At 40.2% G+C, this 17,107-nt stretch overlaps 1 protein-coding gene across 2 annotated transcripts in view; it reads right to left on the bottom strand.

Annotated features, from left to right (window-relative positions):
- The window catches only part of znf385d (zinc finger protein 385D), a 102,756-nt gene that overhangs the window by 80,414 nt on the left and 5,235 nt on the right, over positions 1 to 17,107 (bottom strand). The window contains exons 1-2 of one of the 2 annotated variants that reach the window (XM_085472216.1): positions 8,158 to 8,378; positions 7,163 to 7,305 (exon numbers count right to left, since the gene is read on the bottom strand). In XM_085472216.1, coding sequence (XP_085328342.1) covers positions 7,163 to 7,282 — 120 coding nt within the window. In that variant the 5' untranslated portion in view covers positions 7,283 to 7,305; positions 8,158 to 8,378. Of the gene's footprint in view, positions 1 to 7,162; positions 7,306 to 8,157; positions 8,379 to 17,107 lie in introns of those variants that run through there. The other variant, XM_085472215.1, reaches the window with a different exon arrangement.

Here is a 17,107-nt window from a genome sequence, read left to right as displayed (position 1 = left end):
GCTTTCAGTGGGAGTACAGATGGAAACTAGCTTCAGCTTGATCCGTAACTCACTAAATCTGCTCCACCGAATCAAACAGCTGTTTGGTTTCTGTGCACAATTAAAATCAGAGCTCCTCTAATAATCTGCTTGAGTGAAGACATATCGTACATGTGCAGAAGGGGGAAAGCAACTTCTTAGTTAATCCTAACAAAGTTGCTTATGTAATTTACTTCTTTTTAAATTTCCACTTGTGCAGCTTAGTACTTAAAGTCTACAACTTTAGGCGGAAATGTTGTATTTGTACTCCTAATTTCACAGTAAACACAAGAAAATTAAAGGCAAGCATCATACAAAAGTGTTTGTGCTTTTAGAAACTACTTGAATTCAGAATTTTCCTTCTTCTTCTTCTTCTTCGATATTTTCAGCACTGTTTGTATAAGTTGAAAAATATCTCTTCCCACTCAGCACACCACCTGCTGTGTGACACATAAAGAAATCTGATCAGACCTGTGAGCTGGCAAACAGGCTCCTTTGTTGCACCTTTGAATCCAAACTTACACCGGTGCTGAAAGCGCTACAAAGGGATTGTATAGGCAGAACAACAGCATGCAGAACAGTATATGCATGAACTTTCTACTTGTTCTCGAACTTTTAAAAGCGCACCACATTCTTCTGGTGATTAAGAAATCAGGAGCTCAGAGCAAAGTCTGAAAGAACATGAGACATGGAGGGAAACAAAAGCTCGCAAAAGAAAAGAAGAAGGTTGAAAGACTGAGATGGTGTGTGTTAGTGTGTCTGTGCGACAGAGTGCAAGAGGTGATTACTTTGTGTTAATCTAGTATCAGCTTTCCACCATTTGGAGGCTTCCCAGTGTATTACTCATTATCTGCAGACAAGTCTGTTAAATACAGATTAGACAGCGCGAGTAAAGGGACACAGTATTCCTGAACTTTCTCATGAAACTCTCCTTGCAGAAACAATCTGTCTTCCCATGGGTTATCTGGGCTTTTCTCTGTAATGTCCCACTTTTTTCACCCTTCATGTTTTTTTTCCTCACTCTTATCCAGCTGTGCTCCATATTTCAGCCCTTTTCGTTTGAGCACATTTTGAATTGAGCTATCCCGGTGTTTCAAAAGGGCAGCAAGGAGAAAAAAGAAAAGAAAGAAATTAGGATAGGTTATCTATTTGAGTTTTTTTTTTCTTCCAGAAGTCAATGTATTTTTGTGATGACCTTGTTGATTTGAGCTGGTGAGGCCACATTTTTTTTCTCATAATTACTTTCTACTTTCAAAAAGAAAAATCAATAGATCCATACGGGTGTACACATCCTGCTACAGTAAGTGCACATCGGGTGAGTGCTCCATTTAGAAGGTGGCTCCTCACAGGTCACAAATCTAATAAGGTCTGTGCAGCCACATGCTATCACTGCATTCCAGAAAGCTGTTTACTACTGTTACTGTTTAAAAGGATGAGCTGTAAAGGAAAAGTATTAACAGATAAATATAGAGAATAGGTATACAGCAAAACAATCACTGAAGAAATTAGAAAGTGCTTTGAGTACCTGGGCATAAATTATATATTGTGTTTAGGTTTTGATGTGCTTCAGTTTGTCAAAACTAAACCTACAATCGCAACAAAAAACATTACTGATGAATAACGATCCTAAACCCAGAGATAATCAGTTTAACATCATAATAGAATTTCAAATTATGACTTGTTTTCAGGATTTCTGCTTGAAAATTGACTTCAGAACCAATATATTGTTGAAATGGTTGTTCTTGCATTTTCTTATGTTGATGTAATAATAATTCAGATAAGAATTATTCCTAGCAGATAGTAGGAAGTCTGTACACAAGCTTCTAGATTCATTGTCATAAAACAAGAGGCTACATAATTCCTTTCACATCAGGAGCCTGTGTTTTACTTTCAAACTAAGTGAAAGACAGGCTGGTTTAAAGGCACAGTACGTAATTTCTGCCTCTGGGGCTCTTTCAATCAGAAGTATGGGCGACAACATAAGCTATTTTTGTGACAAAGGAGAGACATTACCAAAGGATTATATTCCTTTTTGAATTTAACTGAAATGAATGTATTCACTGTGTAATTTAAAAAATGTATATACTGTATATTCTGTGTATTTATTATTTCACTCTTATTGCCTGTTCTTATTGTCCTTATCTTCAATGTTACGCTGCTCTGTTGTTTGTTAATTGCCCCTTGGGGATAAATAAAGTCTTCTGATTCTGATTCATTTTCACTGTACACAGTACAATGAGATTCAATGTGCAACTTCTCCAAAGAGCCACGTGTGGATACAGACCCTTACTCCAGGTCTGGGACAGATTTGTTTCTGAGGTGTACATGCAGGCAGCAGAAATAGTGACCACCTGTCACTATCTGTGGTTGAGGTAGGCAGTGCTTTGTAGGGATCTGTAATATTTTTGTATTTGCTAAGCGTGTTTGATCCCCTGGTGAGGTTTTGCAACTGGTGGGAAAAAACGTACGACCAAGGCTCAACAACTGATATAGTGGAAGTCCATGTAAGTCTGTGCTAGCTTAGCATTAGCTTGAGTGAGAATGTAGATAAGAACAGAAAACTCCCTCAGGAAGTAAAATCGCCTGTATCTGGGAATTACGTATACCAAATCTGGGGAGCAGTAAGTTCCTATAGTGACTTGGTTTGTGTAGTACTCAGTATTTAAATAAACGTAGAGCCCCCTTCCATTGCTCTTGCCAGAGTTCGCTGTTGTATCAGCTAGTTTGCGCCACAACTCCATGGAGCTACTGAGACAAAATAACATGTTTTTGTAACAGTCGGCATTGCTTTGCCATCCATTCATCCATTTTCCTCCACTTTTTTCAATTTAGAGTCATGAGGTACATTTTGTGTCTGCAGTATATAGTTTGTAGGGATGTGTCACCCTGGCAACTGGGAAACCACAGCTTTACAAGGAAGTGGAAACTACTGTGTTTTAACTTTGTTATCTGGTGTTAAAAGTACATTGGTTCACCCCACCAGCAACCCTCCAGCTTCCAAATCTAGATTTTCTTTCCTACTTTTTAGAAAACATTAATGTCATGTACAGTACTGTGCTGTCATGTCTTTATATTTTGCCTCCAAGCAGCTTGCAATAGTTCTCCAGGCTCTCTGAAGGTTTTTCAAAGTTTATCTTTGGACATTAGTGGCTTCATTCTTTATTTTAACATCTCTTCGTATCTGTCCTTAATAAAATTTGTGGAACAGGTACAGGACAAACGACGTGTCAGGACTAAAAACACATCTACAGCAGATGAACTGTATGTGAAAGTCACATCTTTAAGAAATTGTAAAGAATCCAGCAAAGACCCGACAAGGACCCGGGAGGTGCTTCTGGCCCTGCAGCTGATCCATCTGCTGCTCACCAAAGCATCATCAGAAAGTGTTTCAGAAGAAGGATGGCTGTCAAGAAGCTGTTTTTTAAGAAACGAAATGGGGAGAAAAGGTTGAGGTATGCTAAGTTACACAAGAACTGGGCCAAAAATCTGTGGCAACAGATCTTATAGAATGATGAATCAAATTTTTCATTCAAGTCATCAACAGCAAGTGTCTATAGCATCTGTAAAACATGGTGAAGGGCCTGTCATGGTTTGGAAATCTTGCCAAAACTGACTGAATTATGAACATTAAAAAAGTATCAACAATACAATACCATCTGGAAAGTATTTGGCAATAGCTTCATTTTTCAGCATGACAATGATCCCAAACACACTGTCAGTGAAGTAAAAGCATACCTAGACAGAAAAGCACACAATGGAAGACTATCAGTCATGGACTGGCCTCCCCAGAGCCCGGACATCAATATTATTGAAGAAGCGTGGGATCATCTTGCCAAAATAAAAGAACAAAAGGCAGCTAATGCTAAAGAAGGGTTTTGGAATGATCTTCAAGAAGCCTGGAGAACTATTTTTGAAGACGTCTTAAAGAAATTACAACATAGCCACAGAGTTCAGGCTTTGTTGAAGAGTAAAGGATGTTATACCAAATATTGACTCGTTAAAATTCTACAAACTCTGTTTTTGATTTATTCATAGTGCTGTTCATGGACTCAAAATAGTACACGTGAGACTGGACAGATGAAAAATCACATTCGGCTACATGAAAATAAGGATGGAAAATAGATTATAGGTTGTAAGCAAGGTTATTATCGTTAACGAAAACTAACGAAAACTAACGAAAACTAACGAAATAATGAAAACTAGAAGTGAAAAAACATTTTCGTTAATGGAAATAAAAATAAAAACAAAAAAAGGAAAACTAACTAAAACTGTAATGAGTGTTCACAAAACTAACTAAAATTAACTGAATTTATAGCAAAAATGTGTTTAGTTTTCGTTGATGTGTGCGTGTCATACAATAGTCAAGGGTGAAAATGAAGTTTAGTTTCCAGATTTTTTTCTTGATGTCTCATTATGCCAGCAGGTGGCAAGTGCGTTAGTCGAGTCGTCTGTGTTGCTGCTCCGTCCACGCGCAGAATCGTGTCAGGAAAAGTCGGGAGAAAGCGCCAGAGTCCAATTTGGGATTACTTTGAATATGATTGTGTTTTGGATAAAGCAAGTGTCTTGTAGTGGAAAGAGACAAATTATGAGGGACATTTCTAAAGGGAAAAAAATCCCACAAACCTTAAAGTGCACTTGAAAAGCTCACACAAGAAGGCTAACCTAGCTTACCTTGAGAAGGTAAGGGAGCACACTCAACCCTCATCCCCAGAAAACAGAAGCTAACCCCAGGCAAGGCAGCGTGATGCATCCCGAGACAACAGGACGGGGACATCTACATAACTGTGTGAGTCAATTGCCTTCAAAAAGTTTATCAATTCACTTGAACCAAAATTACGAACACCCGGTGCTGTAAGAGTTAATAGTCTCATTGGGGCCAAGATATACATTTTATAGTTGCCTGGTATCATTGGTTGTTCATCTGCCTTTATTTATTTATTTATTTAAAGAACCCATAGGTGGGAATGTGAGTTGTCTGTCTCTGCGTGTTAGCCCTGCGACAGACAGGCGACCTGTCCAGGGTGCAGGGTATGGTAGCTGGAATAGCAACATACCCAAGGATAAGCAGAAGAGCATGACTGATATGATGAAACTGGGATTTTGTTACACTTAATTATTGCAAACAAAACTAAAACTATAACTGAAACTAATCAAAACTAAACTGAAACTAAGGATTTTCAAAAAAATAAAAACTAAACTAAACTAGCAAACAATTGGTAAAAACTAATTAAAACTGATATAAAATTGAAAATCTGAAGTCAAAACTAAATAAAAATAAAAACTAATGAAAATTGCAAAACTATTAAAACCCTGGTTGTGAGTGTTTGACAAACTGCCATGAGGCTGCATTGTGGGATCTGAACTGTTTTTTTGTTTTTGTTTTTTTACCACTTATGCAATAAAAACCGTATTTGACTCAAGTAGAAATCATGTTCACAGAAGAGGTGCTCGATTTAAATTTTAATTATTTGCGATTTTGTCATAAACTCAGGTTATATCGTTCCTATTAACTTATGCATTAAGTCCACTACATGCATACATATCTACGTAACAATTTGTGGTATTTCAGTTGTGTTGCAACCCACCACTGTTATCTGGCTTCGAAATAATGCTGCAAACTATACAGTGAATAAAAGTACAGATTTATCTTGTTTTCATCACTGTTGAAAGCATTTCTTGGAAAAGAGGTACAGTATACAAGTCTACAAGTATATAACATTGGTCAAAAATGTTAGATGCTTTGAAGTTTTAGAAGCTTTCAAAGGGGTGTTATGGATGTAGCCAGCACTGATTAAGAACAACAAAGAAAGAATGTGAGCCAAACACAGTGAAAAATGGACAATGTGAAAAACAATTGGAAACACTTTGAGTGTAAAGTCTTAATATTTTCTCTGAAGTTTTCTGCGAGTGATTCTGTAAGAAGTTACTAATTAGAGAGAAATTTCATGTTTGTCTGCTTCTAAACAAATTTAACAGTTTTTGATGTTCAGCTGACCAGCTGCGCATTGACTCTCGATCTGACAGCAATTACTCACAAATACAAGTCTGAAAAAGTAACCTCTCAACACTACGTCTGTTTTCCTATAATTAATAGCGAACTACACAGTTCTTTCCAGGAAACATCTTGGTGATTATCAGCAAACTATTTGGACAAAGACACATAAAATGAAGCCAAATTATTTGCAACATTTCTGCAGCCGGACCTTTGCTACCATTATGAGTGCATCTTGAAGCATGCTTGTGCAGGCTCACTGTGCTCTAAGAAATACTTAAGAAGCCATATTTTTAAAAGAAACAATGGCTGGTTTTGAAGACACATTTTGGATTGTGCCATTTTACACTGCTTGGATGCACACTAGTTTTCAGCATTTTCTACAGTAAGCTACATCGTCGTCTGCGTCTGGATTAAAAATAAAAACAGATGTGAATGTTAACAAGGAGATGAGCGGTCCTCTGCAGACAAATTCTTCCAAGAGAAGTAACCTCCTCTGTTTTTATGAGTTTTGAACTTGGAGCTTAAAGGCAGAGCTGTCTATAAATCACATAAAGATAAAACAGATTAGGTTAACTCTTAGCAGAGTAAGTGCACGATAATCACAATAATCACACATACAGAAATGCAGAAACACATTAGTGGAGCACTGAGAAAAGACAAAATGTGTGGTTCTATAATAGATATACAACGAAATGGTTGGAGATCAACGTAAATGGCTTCTATCTAAATGTTTGCATAATAAAGCATTTATTAATCCATAGACAGACATAGGCCTTTTCAGAGAAGTGTCAGCCACATTATACATACTCCTTCCCTTTCAAACTCACATTTAAGCTTTGAAAGAATCATCCTAATTAAATGGTTTATGTGCAACTGTGTGAAAGAGTGTTTGATAAAAAGACGTGGAAAAAAAGGTTGAAGCTTATTGCCTCAAAGCTAAAAGCTCCTCATTGTATCTTTTTGAAGCAGTAATAACAGCTTAAACAAACATGCTGACAAATATGGCAAAAACACAACTGAAATACAAAATCTGTCTCTGCTGCTGAGATCACAGAGGGTGTCCTTCACTGTGACCTTAGCAGGAGTCAAAGAGAATCTGAAAACCAGCAAGCCGATCACATGACACAAGGAGATAAGGATGACACTCACTGTGTTGAATCCTGGAAAGAAGCTGACCGCTGAGGCTGTATCCAAAGGAATAGGTAGAAACTGCTTCATGGCCAGCGAGGTCTGGACAGCAGGCAGGGTGGGACGCACCAATGCAGGCATGAGGCCATTTTGACATGTGTTACCTGCAGGAGGGAGAGCAAAGGCAACATGATGAACTACAGACAGCAACAGGGCAAGATGCACAAGCCGAAATCTGGAAGCGTACATTTAAATTAATCTTCAGTGCTTGTTTTATTCAGGTCTACGACATCATGATGCCCCTGCTTTCGGTTTGTACAAATCATTTAATCTACCACTTAAGCACCTCAGCCACCACAACTGCCAAGGCAAGACATTCCTGACATTGGCTCCAGAGCGTACAGTGAAAATTGATTGAACTTAAATTAATGCCAGAAGTAAAAAAGTATTTTTGGCAGCTTGTGAAATACATTGTAATTCATCTTTTTTTTTTTTTTTTTTTTTCGCCTGTCCCATTTGGTTCTTTAGCCATCAGAATTGTTGTCTGAAGACCAACAAGGATACCCAATGGATTTACTTTGCCAAATGGATCATCGTGGCATTGCCGTATTGGTCCATTTGGTCGATCTTTGTTTTTATTATTTATTATATTTTATTTTCAGATGTTACAGACGGGACAGACATGAGTGAGAGATAGGAAAGGGAGAAAGAAAGAGGAAGGAAAGGAAAAACAGAAGGGGAGAGGGACAGTGAGAAAGGGGGGGAGAAAAAAAATAAAAATCTCCTGGATCACCTGTTGAGAGAAGAATAGAAAACAAGCAAAAAAAGACAAAAAAAACAAAAAACAAAGCAACATACTAAACACAACACCATCGCATTAATCTAGCTAAGTGTAAACAGCAGTAAATACTAAATATTCAATGTTGTTGTGCAGCACACAGGACAGATGTGCTTCGAAGTAGCAGCCAAGAAAGGTATAATTTGGGTCTACGAGCAGTGAACACCCGTGTGCATACCTGTGTGGATCAGCGCGCTTGTATTCCAAAGGTTTCTCCATGTAACGATCTGCTAGGGAGTGTGGGGGGGCCACAGCCCCGTCCTCCAGGGTGTGAAGCAGGTATGGAGGAGATCAAAACTCCAGACATCCAGAGGCCCCCAGAACACAAGAAACCATGGAAGACCAACAGAGGGGCAGCCGCGCCACTGTTCCAGTAAGAGCTGAGGAGAGTCCCAGATGAGGGTTCACTCAGCAGCCGCGGAGCAGAAGCCAGGGGGAGTTGCAGTGACGCGCCCGTGAGCTCCGCCGGCCGCCAGCTGTGCCTGAGTGACCGAGCCCCAGGCCGAGAGGCCGGGGGCACCCCACCCCCGAAGGGGCCCGAGCGAGCCCCAGGCTCCAGGCCCCGACAAGCGGCCGCCAAGGAGTGAGCCGGTGTGTACCTGGACGCCCACCCCCAGACACAAAGAACCACCAACGCACCGACACCTGAGGGAGTCCGCCACCGGCAGGGGAAGTGGTGGTAGGTGGAGATAGGCCTCCAAACCTTGGAGGGCCTGAGGTGTCCCCAGAGAGGTGGCGTCTGATACCCAACCTGACATATAGACACAGACATACAGGCACACACAGATACAAACATCCATTCCCCCCCTCATGCTCTCATATGCACTCACTCCACACTCAACCAACGTGGAGACAGACATAAAGAGACGCTGTACACACGATCACACTCCCCAAGCGTACTCTCAAACCGGGTCTAGGTACCCCCGCCCCTGGAGGGGGGAACTGCACCCAGACCCAGGTGGTGTTACCCTTTTCCCTGCGGTGGGGAGAGGCAGACCACCCCGACTCCGTAGCAGCAGGGAGGCCCCACACTCCAGACCGCAGTCGGACAGCCAACTCCACCTAGCCCTCCCGCTCCAGCAGGCCGCAGAGAATGGGGGTGGGAGAAGACTCCAAACCTCCCTCCACCCGCTCATTGTAGTGTTGATGCATGTGTGTTCTAAGGTGCAATTAAAACCCAGGAGGGCATGGAGCTACCTGCCAAGGAGCAGCAGGTAAGCGCATAGTCCCTCCTGATAGCCCTCAATGTCTAAGTGCATTTAAAATTGAGAGGTGGGCAACGACGCCAGGGGTGAGGTGTACACCCTGATGGTAATTTGGACTCCGTGATTGTGCCCACCCCCAAGATCCTATATGTATGTGTAATGAGAGTGTGAATAATGTGAATGTCTAAGTTGTGGGATAAAATTGAGGCAGAGGCAGCCAGAAGGGGACAGAGGGGGGGGTAGCCTCCTCTGCACCCTGGTGACATACCCCTACTCCAAGGCCCTGCATGTGTGGGTGGTTGTGGTGGAGCGGGAAGAGAGAGGCAGCTGGAGATGGGGAGGGAAGGAAGGGAGGGGCAGGTAATTCATCTGATGGCATGGAAATCCCCCCAAATCTCCACTTGGGTTGGTTTTAATATTTTAAAGCTGGAAAAACCTTGATGCCCTTTGGGGGATTTCCATTATTTCAAAGTAATTTTTTTCATCATTATCTAGCAATGGTTTTATTATTTTAGTGCAAACTCATCGTAATCTAATTTCCTCTCTCCAGTTTTGAGGATTTTTACATTTTAACACTGAACTGTGATTACATTGTTTCAACTTCAGGTCCAATTGCAACCTTCTTTTCGAACTTTTAATCACATCTCAACTGAAGAAGACTATGAAAGTCTTCTGCTGTTCTGTGCTGCTGTTCTGGGCTTTAACCTCCGGGGGGAAAATGAAGACAGTCCAAAAGTTCTAAACAGTGCGGTTCTTCTGATGGCTATTGAGGCAAAAGATGTTTTGAGCCTGATACTCTATAACCTATTTTCCACTAGCATGTAATGGACTCGACTTGACTCAACTTACCCTTGGTTTATAGGGTTTTCCATTAGGTTGTACTACCTGGTACCAGGTACTTTTTAGTACCCTTTTGGCAGTGTTTCCAAGTGAGCTGATTTGAGCCAAAAATCAACAGACTGCCACTAATTCTCCAGGGAGTGACAACACTGGATGGGGTCATGAGAGGAACTCCTTCACAAGAATCATTTTTGAAAACTGTCACTAACTGAAAAGGCTACACACAAATAAAAACTGTGGTCCAGCGATGAGGTGTAGAAACTTTTGTGTTTGGTGGCTAACGACAGAATCCAGAGAGAGCTAGACAGAACGACCGAAACGAGAAAGTGTACCAGGAGTTCGTAGGAAAGTTTGTTTTTAGAACTTATCCATCTAAATGCTGATAAACTTTAAAGTTAGGGCTGTGGCTGTTTCTGTTGGTTGGTTGCTCAACACAGAGATCTGTAACCAACGCCTGGGAATGATGATGACTTACAGTAGAACTCCACCTTCTCATCTAAATATGGTATCGTCTAGGTAAAGAAATCCAACATCGCTGTTGGATTTCATATATTGTCAATAGTGAAGACTGAACAATTTTTTAAAGAAAAACAAACTAATAAGATTTACAATTTCATTCTTTGGCAGGGCGTGGTTTGTTGCACGGCTGCCGGGGAGGCTGACACACCGGAGCTCCATCAGCTCACCACGCCTCCCTTGTATAAAACGTGCAGGGACCTGAGGTTGGGGTTGTTGTTGTTGTTGTTGTGTGTGGACGCAGCTGAAAAGCTGTGGCCATGTGTTAGAGGAACAGCAACCAGAATAAAAAAAGAACGAACTATGTGAGGTCTGTCATTCTTGCCACACATTCAGTTTTAAATATATACATCATCCTTCTCTGTATCACTTTGTTTTAAATCTTAAGTCAGCATTTTTCTTTTTCTTCAGCCAAAGCTAATGAAACTGTTACTACATGTCCCAGCCGTTTTTGCACAAGAGGGGTCATGCTCCCTGGATGCTTGCTCAATGAGCCACTAAATAGTTTAACGTCATATAACTGACAAGTACTCGCCATGCCCTACAGCCTCTTCTACAATTGCACCTGACTGGATGAATACATCTGATAGACTTTCTGCTCCTGAAATTCAAACTTAAACAAACACCATGGCTGTTTCACAGATTTTCTTTGTCACTGCAAAGAAAGTGTTCTTGAAAACCTTCAACATGAGAAATAATCCATGCTGATCATGAAGTTATGTAGTTCTCAGAGGCAAGTCAAGAAGTTTAAACCTCAACATTATGCAACTCGTTGCTCTATTGTTCAGAAATAAAATGCAGCTGCACCACAATTGCACCACAATTGCTCAGCTAGTTGCACAGATAATAAACTCAACGTGGAAATGATGGATCCTGTGGAAACTCACCATTAGGTATATGGCTGTTGATTTCAGAGTCAAGAACTCACCTCCATGATCAATATCATATCGACAATTCGCCAATAACCATTACAAGTTATATCATTATGGAAGGGTTCATTCTAACTGTTTTACTTACTCTAATCTTGCAAGTGCAGTCATTAATGTGCGTTACTACACGGTTAAGAGAACACTCTGTGAGTTGTTTCAGTGTTTCACTTTACTCATTCAGGTTGCAGTCTTGTGAATTCCCTGAATTCATTTCCTTCTTGTAATCACAATAAGACCAAAACTGTCTACCGAGAGCAAGCTTTATATGCAGATAACCGCCGTGTGATTCTGCAATGATGTTTATCTCTTCAAAACAGATGTTCTCGTTCTGAAATCGTCACCACAAATAGCTGACGTGGAATGACTGCAGCGAGCGCAATGTTTCAATCAGTCAATGGCAAGTGAGGTCTGGCCCACACATCTCTAGGAAAAACAAAAGTAAATATTTCATTTTTATTGTCATGTGAGCGCGCCACGCCAGCAGAGTGCTTTTAAAACCACCAATTAAAAACAGCACAGGACTGATTTCAGTACAGCCAGGACCGAACGAAAAAGAGCAGAAAAAACGGTCACAAGCTTCCAAAACATTAGGAATTAAAGAAGCTATTCCGTAAAGCTATAATGAAAACCAGAGGGATGATTTTTTTTAAATCACTGCACATTTAACAACAGTGGAACTCCGGGCCAGCGTGGCTCTAAAGCGCTGGCAGATACGATATCAAACCACTGTCTTGAGACAAATAAAAACAAGTTTTGCCACGTTTCAGTCCCCAGGCAGTGGTTAGGGGTAAATAAAAAGCAAAAGTCATAAAGATGAGAGGAGAAGAGGGGGAAAAAAACCCACAATTTGTCCCCCCTTCTCCCATTCTGTCTTCTGTCTTTTCCCTCCAGTTGCCGGAGCGCTGCCATCTGTTGGAAAAAAGAGCACATGCTGTCTCTCATGTGGAGGCACGTCCTAGTCCCAACTTTAACAAAGCATGTCCTTCTGTAGGGATCATTCAACCGTGCCATCTCTCAACATGCCGGCCTGACGTTAGCCTGCAGGCTCGCTTCACCTCTCTCTCAGCCAAAATCCGCCATTCATCAGCTCGACGCGCACAGTCAAAACAGCCCGCTCAAAGACACCGGGAATGATGTGTCAGATTAGTCTGCAGTGAGATGAGGAGTGACAAACTGCATTTTTTTGATAGGGTCACATTTGGTTTGCTGAGTGATAGGATATGAAATCTGACTTCCCACCATTGTTGAAGTCTGAGATTTTTTATATACAAGTAACTGATTTGTTCCATCACTGAACAGGAAATCGCAATAAAGTTGTGTTATTTTATTGACACAGTTACTAGTGGGAAAAAAATAGCAATTTTATTTCGAGACACATAAAACATCTCCATTACAAGCCTTTCGTAAGTGGTCACTTTTAGAGTGTTTTATAGCTCAAGATTTTTGAATTATTAGTACTTAATTAAGAGTAACAGCTTTAATATTTTGAACTGTAGCTTTATGCACTATTGTGAAATTAAATCAGTGGCACTGCCTTCTATTACTCGACCTTAAATGTTGAAGGGGAAAAAAATGACTGAAATGGATAAAAGCGAAATACTTTCAAAGGTGAGTAACTGTACTTAGCTTTCTTTCCACCATTCGAGATAGAATCTGTTGCTTATAAATAAAGCATCTTTAATCCACACTATTCACATGCCTCACAATAAAAACAATATTTATTTTTCATGCAGTATTTTTCAGTCTCTTTAGTTTTCTTAAATTCTGTTTTATTTTTTGCCAACAACCTCTAGTATTCTACTGGTTTTTATTATCATTATTACCCCTCTCCTCAGCCTCAACTGGTTGACCAGATTCAGTTCAATTCAATTCAGTTTTATTTTTATAAATCACAACAGTCTCCTCAATACTTTTTAAATTGTAAAGAGTAAAAAAAAAAGTAAAAGAGAGAAACCCCGACAATTAAACAACTCTCTGTGAACAAGCACCAGAGGTGTGGACTCGAGTCACATGACTTGGACTCGAGTCAGACTCGAGTCATTAATTTTATGACTTTAGACTTGACTTGAAAAAATGTTGTAAGACTTGTGACTTGACTTGGACTTTTACACCAATGACTTGGGACTTGAATTGGACTTGAACCGGTTTACTTGAAAAGACTTGATATTTTACCCCAAATATAAAATTTAACATGCATATTATATAGAGATTGAAAATGTGACGTCATTCACGGGTAGAACCGCAAAGGATTCTGGGAACTCGTGGCAAGCGGTACTAGCGCATGCAGGCTTTCAATTAAAATCAGTTACACAGCGATAAAAAGAAACACAAAAATGTCAAGAAGCTGTTGTATTATTAACTGCAATAGCCGGTCGCATGACAGCCACGGGAAGCCGACGGGTAAAGAGATCGGTTGTTATCGGATTACGTCGTTGAAGAGAAATTGTTCAAGCCATGTTTCCGAAGTAACAAAGAGGCGACGGATGGCCTGGATTGCAGTCATTCAAAGACCAAATATCCGGTTGTTCAGTGATGACGCGACGAATCCTACTTCCGGGTCTAAAGTAGTCTGCGTTTAATATGGCTTTTGTGTTGTTAACATGTTTAATTTTATGTATTTTCTTCTATTTGATCTCAAAAAGCTCCTAAAACAGTCAGTGATCCCTGTTGACCTCCCTCGGCTTTTATTACCGCTAATCATTTATTTAAGCTCAGTTTTTAAAACCTTAGGATGTAACTACAGCCCAGCCCATGCAGCAGTATATGAATGACTAATCTCGTATTGTGGATGGATTATCTCAGTTGTTCTCCTGGCTGAAGTTTGGTCCTTTTACAGCATCCTGCCATGCGATTACATTTGTTTCTGACCACCGAGAACACTCACGTTAACTTTTATCGAGTGGGAAAAAAGTTAGCTTGTTTATATTATGCTAACATAGCTGTGTCGCTAGCGGTCACGTAGCACATCATTATATACCAGCTAGCCCAACTTCAGTAACCCTACAAACGTCGCTGCTGTTTAGTTTTCTGTCTTCATTTATGCTGGAAGTGATAGCAGAGCTGTACGTTTTAATTTGTTTCCAAAACCCCGCAGTCAGGACATGCTATATTGTATTTAGATAGAAGCTAGCGAGCTAACTCCCTGCTAACTTCTAACTCCGTTAAATGTCATAAATTCCGTTTTCATGGATGCCTGGATGTTAAACTCAATTGTTACACCTGGTAGAGCAGAACGCTGATCATTTTATTAAAGATGAAAGACTTTAGACAGTTTTTCAACTCTCAGTAATGCCATAGTGATCGTTTGATATATGGACCTGCAGCGGAGTTTAGACCCAGACACGGCTAGTGACGTCAGACTGAACAACCGGATAACGTCCCAGAACCCTCCAGCTCACAGGTTAGTCTGCTCCAAGCATTTACACAAAGGTCAGTGTTTTGTAGTAGTTAATACGTCATTTTCATAACATAATTAGTGATATAGGTTACAAGCAAGTCTGGCGCTGAACAGAAATGGTCGCGCTATGCTCCTTTGTTTATTGTGCATAAATAGTGAATTGTCCTGACACAATATTGCGTTTCGCTTCTGTTATTATGGTACATTGACAAAAACATATACTTTTATTCACAGGATAAAACAGTTGTTTTGTATCACTAATTGCCCAGTGCGATTACAGCATACAGTATTATTGTCACTGCTACATTTCTGTGATGCTACCAGAAATTATTTCCACTGCTAATTAATTACCATTGAGCTCAAAGGTCCTATTAATAAACGGTTAAGGAATGTGTATTTATGAAGATGATTTGTGAGACTGGTAAACTTATGATACGTACGATGGTCTTTACTTTCTACACGGTGCATTTCAAGGTCCTGCACCCATCCGTCGGTAAACTGTACCTGGGCTTGTTGCAGTGACCGGAAGTTACTAAACTTCATGAGTGTATGCGCTCACTCCAAGAAGCGTATAATTATAAATATGCATATAAATATGCTACGATGAGATAGCTGACTTCATCTAACTAGCAAATGTTTTCCAGGCTACGTTGGTGATGCAGTTTTTTTTTTTAAATGATATTTTTTTTAAAATATCATTTATTTATGTATGATATTTTTGTCATGCGATTTTAAAGCCGGTCCTACAACCGCATCCAAGAATAACATGCAGCTTATCTCAGAACTGTCGGTGAAAATTATTCTTGGAGCTAGGTTTAATTGAGCTGCATTTTAAAGAGGTGCAATTTCACAATTTGTGTATATTTTCTAAGTTCACTATTTTGTCATGTGTTGAGAAAAACACAGATTTAAAATTACATGGTCTAATATTTACATTTAGCATATAACTGCAACATGCTTTTTTTCGTTTTTTTTTTAAAGACTCGAAAGGACTTGAAATTCAAAATTTCAGACTTGTGACTTTACTTGGACTTTTACACCAGTGACTTGAGACTCGACTCTGACTTGCCTGACATTACTTGAGACTTGACTTGAGACTTGAAGATAAAGACTTGAGACTTACTTGAGACTTGCAAAACAATGACTTGGTCCCACCTCAGACAAGCACTTGGCGACAGTGGGAAGGAAAAACTCCCTTTTAACAGGAAGAAACCTCCAGTAGAACCAGGCTCACGGAGGGGCGGCCATCTCATCATCCCCAATGGGTCGTGACAAATGGCTGCCCCTTTTCTTCCTGTTAAAAGGGAGTTTTTCCTTCCCACTGTCGCCAAGTGCTCGGATATAGGGGGTAGCTGGAATTTTCTCTGTATTACTGTGGGGTGTTTACCTTACAGATAAAAAGTCTTGAGGTAATGGGTATTCTGGGCCAAGCTAACCGCGCTAACATGTTGACGCTGTGCAGCCTCACGCACGGAGCGAGCCGCGGTAACTCGCTAACTGAGATTTGCCGCGTTAATGCAGTTATGGCGTTAATGTCATTTTAACGAGGTTAACGCTGACAGCACTAGTTTTGGAACTATATTAATAAAACTGAATTATTATTGTTAGTAGAAGTAGTAAAGACATCTAAAGGCATTTAAAGGCACTTTTTGGGTGTCAGCTTGTTGTTATTTGAAAACACGAGTGAGGGGTTTGACTATAAAATCAAGGGCATTTGATATTCAGTCACCTAAAAGAATATACTGATTCTTACATCATAGACCCTCTTCATAACTGCTGGGGTCACTGCCTGCTGGAAATGAGGAACAATACGGGTCCATCCATGGCTAGTCTATAACTTAACATTGCAGTGCTTTCAGCTAAATACTGACATCAGGGTCCAAACCATTTAATTTAATTTGTGTAAGATTCACAATTTCCCTTTAGCATGCTAACATATAGGCAAGTATTCATTTTTCTGGACTTTCACTTATTGTGTAGGATTCCGTTTCCAAATCTGGGATTCAGATATTTTGGAAATATAAACTCTCTCAGCTTCTTCACCTGACATCCATCTGGTTCACATCAGTAATAATCACACTTCACTTCACCTGTTTGTTGTTGTTTTAGCAACTTTGTCACAAGATTTCGTCACTTTTTCATACACCTTTGGCAGATCACGTCTTTTCAAACAAGGCCTAGCAACAGCTTTAAAGCTGCACATCATCATGCTCTACGGGCACAGTAACGATGCGCTCTCGC

Source organism: Copadichromis virginalis, linkage group LG11 (genome assembly GCF_057382275.1).
Source record: "Copadichromis virginalis isolate Kocher_CV1m ecotype Utaka linkage group LG11, C_Virginalis_male_GT1.1, whole genome shotgun sequence".
NCBI classification, from domain to species: Eukaryota; Metazoa; Chordata; class Actinopteri; order Cichliformes; family Cichlidae; genus Copadichromis; species Copadichromis virginalis.
Note: the sequence above shows the minus strand (reverse complement) of the source record. Positions and strands in the feature narration are given on the sequence as shown.